We start from the raw sequence: 12,778 nt of genomic DNA, 5'->3' as shown, positions 1-12,778 counted from the left end.
TCCTTTCTTAGTAAATTTTAATTGTACAATACAGTGTTATCAGCTATAGTCATCATCTTATACATTAGACCATCAGAGTTAATTAGTCTTATCACTGAAAGTTTATACCCTTTTACCAACTTCTTCCTGAATTTCCTGTAATCCCCTAGCCCTTGGCAATCACTTTTCTGTTCTCTGTGTCTGTGAGTTCAATTTTATATATATTTTAAGATTCCACATATAAGTGATACCATGAAGAATTTGTGTAACATGTTTGATGAGCCACAGGGTTAAGCAGATGAAGAAAATATGGAGACTGTAAAAGAATTCACATTGCACTAAAACATACATTCGCTAGCAGAATCCTAGATCGCTGAGAAAAGCAGTCCTGGTTGTGATGAAAGACTTAGCAGTGCCTACAAACTCACTCAATGGCAGTGAGGGAACAAGGCCCCAGTTATCTCTAAAGCCCCAGTTCAAATCCACCTCTTTCCACCACTTTAACTGTGTGTGAAGTACATTCATTGGGAAAACACCCATTCGTTTGATTGTCAAATTTTGAAATTATAATATGCATTTAGATTTCCTTGGAAGTTTGTGGACTAGAAAAGGGAATGAGAATACCCAATGTTAATAGTAAATACATAAAGCTAATATGAATAGTCAAATTCTGTTTTTAAGGAGAATTCTCCAATTCAACAGAAATTATGGATACAATAATCATAATGGCCATTTTCTCTCCACTTCACTCCATTTCTTATGGCAGCTAAAATCAGAGAGAAGGTGGATGGTATTGTTATGCCCTAATGATATAATTTATAAAGAGAAACAAATTATTGTCCAAAAGTCTATCTTAGTTTCAGCTCAACGAGTTTACTCGCACTGGACAGACCTGGGTTTGATTTCTACCCCAGTTGTTAGTGTGTAGCTCAAATTTTTCAACTTGAGCTTCAGTTTCCTCTTATGTAAAGTGGCCGCTTTACATATTCTCACAGGTACTTAAGAACTTGACATAGTACTTGGTATATACTAAATGTTTAAAAATTCTAGCTATTAGCATTTTATTCCAAATATATATATATATATATATATATATATATATATATATATATATATGCTGCATTATAACTATGCTCTTAAACTAAGCCAATAATTTGTTTTGTTCATTAGGAAACCTAATGGTTCTATAGTTTGTATATAACATGGACATTTGTTTCTTCTTGAATTACAATGGATGCGTGTTGACCCTAGACTTTACTATTAGGTCATCAACATCTTTGGATAAAAGAGAAGAATTTGATGTTCAGTTCATTATATGAACCTAAGCAATCAGCAGCCTATACAGCTGAATGAAAATCAGAATGAAATGGCCTTCTTAGCAAATGCACTGACAAAGAAGCACCTACGTATTTAGGCTGTTCTCAAGTAGCCATTTGTTTCCATAGCACCTAAGTAGAGAAAGACAAAATTTCCCATTAGTCCCCCTAAGCAGAGAAACATCAAGTAGTTTAAAATTCCAGGTTTTGGTCAGGAAAGATGATCATAGTTTCCATTAAAAGTTGGTTTTAGATTTTTTTTTTCTTATTTGGTTAACTAAAGTCATTCTTGGGCTATAATTTGAACTCATATTATCATTCAAATTTTTGATATTTGTTTGACCTACAAGACTAATCATGCAAGTTTTTAAAATCTGCAATGTCCTGTTTGGCTTAGTTTAGAAGAGAAAATAACATAATAAAAAGCACTTTCTTGGTGAAGATGGACTTAACAGGGGGAGTTCAAGAAAATTTCAGGATGTGAAGTCAATATGATCATAAATGAGAAGGAAGGAAATTTGGTCATTATGTATTCATTCATTTGTTTTAGAAATATTTTTTTCAAAACTTTCTAAGTACCTGGCACTCTGCTAAATGCACTGGGGACGGTTCCTGCCTTTAAGAAGTTTCAAGAAGCAAAGGAGGAAGATTGCGTCATCAGTAGTTATGTTATACTATTGTAGAAAGCGTTTCATTAGCAAGCAGATATAAGGTACTGTGAGAACATCGTGGGAGGGAAGACATGGAACTACAAAAGAAAACGAAACTGAAGAGAGACACAAAGGAGACACCTCAGAAAAAGCAAAAACTATTTTAATAAAGAAAATGTCTATCTTTCTAAAATCAAACATATTTAATACTTTGTGTGTATAATACATCAAAGATATGTCTTGTTCTTCAAAATGTCCTTTCTCCAAATGATTTTGAGGCTCAATCATGATTATAGGATACATGAAATTAAAAATATTAACATGACAACTACTCAGTACTCTGTATAGTGCATTATTTATAAGACTCCACAAGGCACACAATTTATACAAATGAACACGTGCTATATGAAGGGTTCTCAGTTTTCAGGTATTTATCCCTGCTAGCCAGGGTAAACATTCTTCTAACATTGTACCTTGGTGTCCTTTGAAAGATGGACATTGAAAAGTAAAAATAAGTTAGGATATAGGCACTGATGTATGGAAAATACATTTTGTGTTTTTATACACTGTAAGCTGGAAATGCCTTTTAAATTACATGTATATTTATTTTGAAAAGCTTGACAAACACTGAGCAATCTGTAAAGAATGGAAAACCTCTTGACCATCAATTCAGATATAATTCTACTATTTGTAGCACTATTAATTTAATGGTTAAGCTAATTACTTTAAAACCCTTTGATTGTCAGGTACCAAAATAGTTTTGAAGTTAGAGAACTGCTTCCCCACTTAATTCTTGTGGGTGGCTCAATTCCCCATGATATTCAGAGCTGAAAAGTATTTTTTTATGCATTTTTATCTTAAGCAATAATCCATTAGGAGCAAAATAAATCCTGTCTTAAAATTTTTAAAAAATGCAAATCATTCTTGAATGACTTTAGACTGTAGGATTGCAAGACACAGACTCTCTTTTACCCCCACATCCTGAATTCTGCTCTTTCATGTTGTCACGTCTGTAACAGACTGAAATGATGCCTGTTGTTATATCAGGACCACCCAATGTAGTGACAATCTAATCTAATCAGGATGGCCCAATCTAATGAGAGTGTCAGGTGTAGTGCTTCTAAAGTCAGTTAATAGTAATACTTTAAAGAAATTTCATTGCAAGAAATACTGTATAAGAGCCTTTATATTATATGCATGAATTCACAAAAAGCACTTAAAGGGCATCTGGTCAAAACTATTGCCAGAAGATTCCAAAGCCCATACATTTTGTTCCAAATGTAATTATGGCAGTTACCACAAAAGCAGTGAAAAGCAAGATAAGAAAATCGTGGTCTTTCTTCAATGATTTCAACCCCATTCCTTGGTTGAACAGGTAATGAAAGTATGTTGTAGGTTGTGCTTGTTTTGAAAGAGATGTCAGCTGGGACCATATGCTACAGCAGCTTCAGATTTTTTCATTATCATTGTTGTTGATTTTTTTAAATGCGACTGGGCTTGCTTGCTTCAAAGAAGTCTTAGAAACATCTGTGTGCATGGTCGACATGGCTATTGTCTCGTAGTCATCATCCCGAGACCGGAAATCACAAAAGTTAAAGAAGAACTGCAAGTCTCTCTGGAAATTTTTGTTCAGGAATCCATAAAATATGGGGTTGACACAAGTAGATATCATTGCTGTGAGGTGGCAGAGCAGGAATAAGAGATTATGGTTGCAGGTAGCAATGATCTGATGGTTCCAATCAAACACTGTATTAAAGATGGTAAGAGGCAGCCAGCAGACCGCAAATGCTACCACAATGGACAGCAGCATGATGTTGATTCTTTTGGTTTCACCGGACCTGTACTTACTGTCTCTCATCTTGTCCATCATGTTGTTTCTCCTTTTTAAGCGTATATATATCTATAGAGAAAAGAAAAAAATGAGTTCAACTAGAACCACTCATGTAATGAGGAATTCTATGGAAAGAAGGTAAAAAGGCAAATGGTCGGGGGGTAGTTTTCTTACCTTGAAGTAGCAAATAAATATAAAACAGAGTGGGCCGAAGTACTGCAGCACCAAGAGGAGAGTGGTGTAAGACAACCTATGAGAGTCCAATGGAAATTTATCAAAGCATACATATTTGTCCTTGTACGCATCCAGTGTGACATTTTGGAATGGCTCATCAGTCAAGACTTGAAAGATCAGGAAGGGTAGAGAAGAAGCAACAGCAAGGACCCAAATGACAGCAATACCTACATATGCATGTCTATTATTTGGTCTCCACCCTCGTGGGTTGATTATCAGCTGGTAACGTTCCACAGCAATGAGAACCAGAGAGAAAATGGACACAGTGATTGAAACACATTGCACAAAAGGATTCAACTTGCACATTGCCTCACCAAAAACCCAGTGGTCCATTAATGTGTAGACAAATGTGAAGGGGAGACACATGATGGCGACAAGTAAGTCTGAGAAGGAAAGGTTCACAATCAGGATATTGGTCACATTTCTCATCTCCTTTTGTTTCAAGATGATTATGATCAAGGCCAGGTTTCCAGTGACGCCAAGAATTATCACAGCTCCATAAGCGAGAGCTAATGTAAATATCATGGCCAAGGGCAGATGACAGTCATCATTTTCAAAAGCCAAAAACTGGGAATTCTTCTTTGAAAAATTATAGTAGATTGAATGGTTTTCAACCTGGGAAAACACAGTTGAATTCATTTTGATTGGTTTGGTTGTTATAGATTAGTTTAGATAAATGGATAGTATGTTTCTTCAAAGCAGGTCAAATGTTCAGCTTATTCTTATTCCCCATATTGGAATCCACTTATCAAAATTATTCTGAATTCTTCATTCCCTGGAACTGAACAATCTGTAAAGAGAAAATGACCAATTGCATTACTAATTTTATGGAGGGCAGTCAAAATGAATTCTGACTGACAGTACTATTTAATGTGAAGACATTGAAATAAATAAAATGAAATCTGTACAAACATCTTTTTAAAATAGCAGAAACATTTTGAAAAAAATCTCACAGTATTTTTCATTGGACTTGCTTACACACCAAGTTTCAGCAAAACATAGTGGTCTGTAAATTAGTAAGGCATGTGTAAATCTCATGCTCAAATTCTTACATAAACAGTACTATCAGCACGTTCTGAACACTGTCAGAGTATGAATATATAACATAAAATGCAATGCACAGCTTAAAACAAGAAAAATATATGAAACAAGCAAAGCAGAACAAAACAAAAATTACCTAATTCTTCCTCTTACTATAAAAATGAAATAATTCATTTAGAGGTCAAGTTGTAGTACTAGCTCCATCGTACAGTGAACTACTCTTTAAGGCAGACATATTTAACACAAGTATATTCCAAAGGAGATGATTAATACAGTGAAACATCAAAAATACTTTGTCATATTAAGGACTGTTGAAGGAACAGATGTTTAATCCAAAAAAGACTGTAGGAATGGTACAGACATCTCATAATTGTCTGGGTAGCATGTGGCATAGGGAACTGGACTTAGAGTAGTAAATCTAACTACTCAAGTTAGAAGTAGAACCAAACGAAGTATATTATATTAAAAACAAAACAAAACAAATTTCACATTGTTATGAGGAACAAAGGTTTAATCAAATGGGATGAATTGCCCTCAAATCTAACAAGTGTCCATACACAAAAATTTGTAACTACTAGACTTTTGAGGATTGTGTAAGAGGTTCAATTGCATAACTCTGAAGCTCTAACTGTAAGATTCTATGATTTTATTAATATGTCCCAAGCTTTCAAAGGATGTTTAAGGTTCTAGTCATGTAAATATCCTCCTTCCCTCTAGATTGTACACAGATATAAGACAGGGACCTAATTTGTCATCATGTTGATCTTTCATAGCCTTTTGTGATATACATATTCTTTTCTTACCAACAAAACAAATTACAGTGATAGTTTTATAAAGATTAAAAGCTTTTTTAAAAAATCTCTAATTTACTCTAGATTACTAAGTAGATATATGAGGTGAGATTTCTTCTGTTAATTAACAGGCCATTGTGCCTGTGTTAAGAAAGGGAATTGTGTTTATTTCTTATTTGAGAACAATAAAGAAACTCATGAAGATTTACTTCCATTGAAAAGGAGATAAGACATTTAATGAACCACCAATACATTTACTTTTTAAGTGGTTCCTCTAATGAACCTTGCCTTGAGTGTTTTTGCTTTCTAGAATATGGAGTGTTTTTTACTATAAAACCACAACTTGGATTTATAAAACTGAAGAAGAATAAAAATAAAGGTTGCTAATATTAAGTGAGAATGAAAGTAGTAAGATTAGAAATGGTAGTGGAACAATTTCAAATGTGAATGTTATTAGAAATATGGCTCTCCCCTCCTCTATGCAACAACGTATAATTATAATGACTCCTAAATTTACGTGGTGATCACACTTTTTCTCTCAAGAATATCAAAGGCAGAATTGATATGTGTCTCCTAGTGTCTTGAGAATAAACCTTGAAGAAGCAAGTAATAATCTAAAAATTCTCTGGAAATTTCTCCCTTAAGGATTCAAGAAAACTTTGTATCATACTGCATATTCAGGTTGTTATCCACATATTGAACATTACTTATCAGTTCATTGCGAGTTTTTCTTCATTATGTAAAGTAAAAATAGCTTGATAGGAAAGTTCATCTTCTTTATGCTATGACTTCTCATGGCTCCCTGCACCAGGTGAGTAAGTACCCAGGTATGAGCCACATGAGGTATGCACTATTGAATCCCTCCTCAGCCTGATGCTTAAGACCTCTACATTATGCCTCTCTTCTATCTTTCACTGCTTGCTCTAATAGTCCCATTGTGATGCTCTGTTCTAGGCAGGCCAGTCTCTTCACAGTCAAGTGCACCTGGCCTGTTTTAGCATCTGCGTCTTCGCTCCTACCATTCCTCTTGCTAGGTGTTCTGTCTCATCACAATCCAGTCTACCCATCTTTCAAAGCACCATGTAGTGCCTTGAATCCTTAATCGGCTCCTCTCAATTATAATATAACCCCTTTAAGGTAATGACTGTATATTTCATAGTACCTTGCAAATGTTAGATTTAGAATTAAAATGTGCTGACATAGTTGATGCATGGTTGAAATTACAGATTCTCTCATGAATCAATCTTAATATCAACAGCTGAATTCTATCCTAGTCCTTTTACATGGCATAGGGAACTGGACATAGCAAAACGGATGCTAATTACAATAGTAATTTTATTAGTTCAGGTATATAGGAAAAAAATGTTCCACTTTGTGTTAAAAAAAGAAATTGTTTCTGAAAGAAAATTCACTCACCCAATAAATACTTATTGAACACTTATTTTGTGTCAGGCATGATTTTAGTGGAGACAGCAGTTACGTTCTCATTGAGTTTCTAGTCTTGTGGGCAGAGAAAGACAATAATAATAATAATAATAATAATAATAATAATAAATAATAGGTAGTATGACAGATGATAGTAAATGCTATGGAGAAAAATAAAGCAATGCAGGGGAACTGGGATTGTTGGTAGCTGCAGTTTATTACTGGGTGGTGAGGGAAGGCCTCTGCCTGCCTGAGAAGATGGCATGTGCAGTAAGTGCTAAGTGAGGAAGCCATGCAGAGATCTCAGGGATTGCCTCCCATATGGAAAGAATGTAACATCCTTAAGGCTGGAGCCTATGTGGTGTGCTAAACAGAAATCCAAAGTGGAATAAATAAGGGAGAGACTAGTAGAAAATTAATTGGAAATGGTAAACAGGAGGAACGGACTGTGTAGGGCCCGATTCCACTGGACTGTCTGACTTGTTTCCTGAGAAAGATGTGGAGTCACTGGAGAGTCTGTGGTAAAGGGGTGAAGTTATATGACTTGTTTTAAAATTATTGTTCTAGCTGCTGTTTTCAACAGACTTAGGAAAGAAAAGAAGTAGGGAGATTCATTAAGAGGCTAGTGCATTAATCCAGGTGAGAGAGATCATGAAGATGGAAAAGAAGAAAAATAAAAATTTTACATCCACTGACCAAGTCCGACAGAATTCAATGTGTATGAGAATTAATGCAAACATTTATTAAATTATTACAATGTATGGGCTACAAAGACAGCTTTCTTGCAGATGAGTTTAGGTAAATATAGTGAAACTCTATAACACATTTGAAATTATATTTGATAGACATTTTCTGTGAGGAATAGCACTGTTCCTACTAAGTTAACTTACCTAGAGATAAAATGTAAACTTTTTATTTTTCAATTATTTGCAAGCCTCCTTTGCTAAATGCATGTTGGGTAGTACTTCCAGTTGGATAAAACAGTTCCCCATTTGGATAAAATGTGTATTTTCAGCCTACCTTAGTATAATTTCAAGGAAGAGTAATTGTCAGAAAATGAAAATACTAAAAGAGAATTTACATACATTATCTTCGCAATAGAAAATAATTTGATATTTACTATTCCAATATATAGTTCTAAAATAAGGTGTGCAACTACAGATACGACAAAAATGAAATATTATTAAATCTCATGATGCCTGTCATGTGCATTTACAGACAAATCAGAGACACTGAATACATCACCAGTTGGCAAATAGAAATTTCTTTCTGCTTTCCAATTAGAAAACTGTCTTTTCACTACTTGCTGTCCTTAGTGCTCTTACTACCTGAAAATACACCTTTCTGGTCATAGCCTGCCACAGGTAATTTTTTCATGTGCTCATAATTAGCTGTTCACCTCGTGTGTTTTGGAAAAGAAATTCCATCCTTGTTACAAGCAGCCCTCCCAAAGTTACTGGGAGTTTAGCTCCCATGAGTTACATAATTCCCTGTTTCTTCCTCTCCAAGGAGGGCCTGTTCAACACACAGCGCCACAAAACAGTAAGAAAGACTAATAAAGCCATAGTCACCTACCGATAGGCAATTGGTCTTGTCATGGGTGGGGAGCTGGGCTGGAAAGCTTTCTGCTCTCTCTTGCTTCACCAGGCAAGCAGCCTGGAGTCTTGGGACTGACAGCAATGGATTTTCTGTTCTGTCCAGGCAGAGACAGGCGAACCCTGCCCTTACCCTTCACTCTGTGCTACCTAGTGAGTGATGCTTTCTCCTAGGATCCTGGTGAGCATGGCCAATCTAAGAGGTCTTGGAAAGGGGAGGGGTGGATGTCAAAGCACACTGCCTCTCTCCCCCCTTTTTCCGTGCAGCGTGCATGGGTGCCCACCTTTATTGTTAGCTTGGTGAACTGCCCCAGATTTTCCTCATTCCTAAACCTCCCCAAAACACACACACACACACACACACACACACACACACACACACACATTTGCCACCCATCTATCAGGGAAATATGTCTATCTTTGATGATGAGACTATCAAAAAGGAAAACATCCAAACCAACTAAAAACAAGCAAGCAGAGCCCAAACTCAGTTCTCTCTGACCCAACATCAGTGTTTAAAATATTCACCTTTCTCCGGTCTCCCTGAGGACCAACGGAATACTCTTAAGCCACCTCCACCTCCAGCCCATCGCCAATCTTCCAACCCAGCCGGGCTCCAACATCACTGTTCTAAAAGGAGCTAAAGAGTTCCCTGATTAAAACTTGGAAATGGGAGGACGGGCTCAGGGCATCCACCAGGGAGTCGCCACAGCCTGGGAGGGCCCAGTACAGGTGGATGGGGCTTGGTTCCAGCCCAGTCCTGAGAACCACAAGTGTCCCCGGGTGCTACGCTCACGCCGGGGCCTCCGCGGGCTCCCCGCCCGGCACGCGCCGCCAGGGGGGGGACGAAGGCGAACGACCCGCCAAACCCACCCTCCCCAGACCATCCTAGCGCTGGTTGCTCCGCCAAAACTCCAGTGCGGCCGCCCGGGCAGAGGCTCCAGCTCAGCTAGTTACAGAAAACTGCGAAAGATGGGCGAGGTGACAGAAAGACCAACTAGGGCAGCTGCCCTCCCCCTGGGATTTCGTACGAGAACCCGAGGAGAGAAGAACTCTGATCCCATCCAGAAATCCTGCCGGGACAGGCTGTGCAGGTGCCGCAAGTTCGGTTACCAGCGTCCTCACAGCCATCGGCAGGAGTCCTGGAGTTGTTCCATCTTTCCGAGCATCCCGCGCCCTGCCCGCAAGGGGACCGGGACCGAAAGGACTGACCCCCCCACGTCCCACCTCAGGGCCCCAGAGCCAATTTCGGGCTCTCGTATGTTTTTTCCTTCCTCTCTCATCCTCCCCTCCATGAAGGAGAGATTTCTCAAAAGTCCCTTAAAAGGGTGTACACTTGAAACTTACCCGTCAGTTAGATTCGTCCTTCTCACCCCTGTTTGTGGAAGCGGGAAGGGTGGCGATGGAACGGAGCCGAGAAGGGAGCCAAGATCTGCTGGTATTTCTCCTGCTCCAACCCTCAAGATTGATGAAGATAAGCAGAGACGCCCCCTTAAAGCCGAACTCCACCTCATCCCGGGATCACGTGACGCGCCCCACGAGTAGCGCCTCAAGCTCCCCCCCCAAACACCTCACCTTGGATATGCACCTCGGGGGAGCGTTGCCTAGGAATTACGGAAAGAAAAGCAATTAAACTAATCCACACGTTGTTAGACACAGACGCACGGTGCAGAGGAAAGTAATCACTCATACCCACACAGTCCTTGACTCCGCGAAGGCCAGGCGGTTCTACCAGGCTTTGGAAAAGTCAGTGCCACCGTGTTTTCCTTTGTTTGCAGGTCAGTGCCATCTTGTGGCCGACGTGCCACCCGGCCGAAAAAGCTGGGCTGTACACCCAGCTCAAGAATGACAGGGGTGGTTACTTAGGGGAAGAGAAAACGTGACATTCACGGCGACATCATCCACTATCCGTTTCTTGCTTCGTTTTGTGACGTTCAAGTAGTTCTTCACACCAGGGCCGAGTTTTTCCCCCCTCATTTTAAAAAAGAAGAGAAGACTTAAAAAAAAAAAAAAAAGCAAAAGTAGCGAATCAGTCTTCCTTTCTTTCCACTGAGAAAATGCATTGAGTCAGATCTGTTCCCAGTGTCTGGCTGCTTTTTTTAGGGGAGCACGATGGACGGAACATTTCCCTGACGGTCAAAGAATCAATGCCATTTCGTCGGTCCTTCATCTACAACAGTACTGAGCATTATGAATAAAAGAGAATGTACAGAGTACACTGATGGTGGTAAAACCATCGTGGTGCTTGATGATTCAGGCTAATTAATGATACGCTGATCTCAGATGATTTAAATAGTTCCATTCTACTTTGAAAATTAAAAGTTGTGTAACACAAACATGTGCGCGCACACACATTATTTACTGATGTAGATGAATAAAACTTCCAAATCAAACTGTCAAAAAATAAAAAGCCTTCCTAATAAAGATATAGGTGACTGCCTAGAATACGCATAAAGGTTTTATTACATAACAACTATGATTGCATTCTGTCTTCAGACTGAAAACAAAATTCCAACACAAATGGAATTGCCTGAACTTTACACTGTTAAGAAATGTTTTGTTTTGTTTTCTCCTGATTGTTAGGCTGAATAAACATTATGTAAAGCTCAATATAGGCCATAGCTCATTTATTTATATAGACAATGATGTGCACAATCTTTTTATTTCCTAGCAAAGCTTTATAAAATATTTGTCATTAAACATTTTTATATAGTTGGAAAGGAATATGATCAAGAATTAAAAATATCTGATTATGTAATCAATGTACTATAATAATAGATAAGAGCATACATTTTAAAAATTCCACTGATGGTTAAACAGAGTAGAATGGCATATACATTTTCTTTTTCTTTTTTTCTTCTTCTTTCTTTCCTTTTTTTTTTTTTTTACCAAGGTTAAAATTAAGACATAATTTAGGGATTTCAGTTATTTTAAAGAGCAATAACTTATTTAGGTTTCTAGTCACCCCCTGTCCAATCCATTTGCTTAAGTCGTTTTCTGTTCTTAGAAGCAAGTTTACCCCCAAGGTTTTGATCATCAAATTGGCTACTTTTAGCCTGCTGCAAGAATTACACATGAAATAATTTAATTCTCTACGAAGAACACATTTTTTATGCTATATCAGCTAATATATTCCTATATATTAGCTGCTATATATCAGCAAATATTTTTACCTGAGAATATAATTTGGACTCATTAGATACTTTCCTTCCTGTATTTTCCAAGAATGCTAATAAAGGCATATCCACAAGAATGCCTGAACTACTGTGGCTATTGTATTTTGTCATCTTATTAACTTAATTTTTATAAAGTGTCCCCCTTAAGGCAAATTTATAAAGCTGCATTCTTGAGATAGTCATCTCAATACCAGTCTTTGTAAGATCGTTGATCTCAAAGACTTTTTCTATGTCAAATGTTGTGGTAAAAAGAGAAGTTTTGAAATGCTCCTCAACAACAGCAAAATTATTTAATTCTCTAGGAGTATCATTTACTAAGTGTTCTTTCCAAAGTGTGAAAGGGAAAAATTAAGCATAGTATAATCACCAAATATAATGTAAGATCCTCGTATAATGTAATCTTGGAAAGTTTGAAATAAAGTCATCTGAGTTCCTCAGAAGATGTGTTAAAGAGAAGATAGTTGTTAAATAAAGATCACTGATTTTTCTACTCTTAAGTGAACACTCAGTCACATACTTTCCTATTTGGGATTCAAACTAGATAAAACCTTTGCTAGGGAGAGATAATTTTTTGCATTTTGTGTATTTCTTTCTGAAATTTCAAAACAGTCTAGCCTATAACCCATGACTAGGAAAAATAAATTAATGAACTATTCTCATAATCTCTTGGGCCAACAGTCTTGTTCTGTCATTGAAACTGAGGGATAGTCTCTACTCATTAAATCTCGGTAGATATTAAG

The 12,778-nt window shown here is 37.5% G+C and overlaps 1 protein-coding gene across 4 annotated transcripts; it reads right to left on the bottom strand.

Moving 5' to 3' along the window:
• Window positions 1–2,092: 2,092 nt before the first annotated feature.
• On the bottom strand, window positions 2,093–10,582 carry NPY1R (neuropeptide Y receptor Y1). Of its 4 annotated transcripts, XM_081075686.1 has the most exons (5): window positions 10,210–10,329; window positions 9,391–9,502; window positions 8,843–9,067; window positions 3,951–4,800; window positions 2,093–3,845 (listed from the first exon to the last, which is right to left on the bottom strand). In XM_081075686.1, the coding sequence occupies exons 4-5, from the start codon at window positions 4,647–4,649 to the stop codon at window positions 3,393–3,395; spliced, it is 1,152 nt and encodes a 383-aa protein (XP_080931812.1). In that variant the 5' UTR covers window positions 4,650–4,800; window positions 8,843–9,067; window positions 9,391–9,502; window positions 10,210–10,329; the 3' UTR covers window positions 2,093–3,392. The 4 variants fall into 4 exon arrangements, with proteins under 4 accessions (XP_080931812.1, XP_080931811.1, XP_080931813.1 ...); XM_081075685.1 differs by lacking the exon at window positions 8,843–9,067 and having other exon boundaries at window positions 10,210–10,582; XM_081075687.1 differs by lacking the exons at window positions 8,843–9,067; window positions 9,391–9,502; window positions 10,210–10,329 and adding an exon at window positions 10,438–10,565.
• Window positions 10,583–12,778: the final 2,196 nt, after the last annotated feature.

This window comes from Rhinolophus hipposideros (assembly GCF_964194185.1).
Source record: "Rhinolophus hipposideros genome assembly, chromosome: 16".
NCBI lineage: Eukaryota > Metazoa > Chordata > Mammalia > Chiroptera > Rhinolophidae > Rhinolophus > Rhinolophus hipposideros.
Note: the sequence above shows the minus strand (reverse complement) of the source record. Positions and strands in the feature narration are given on the sequence as shown.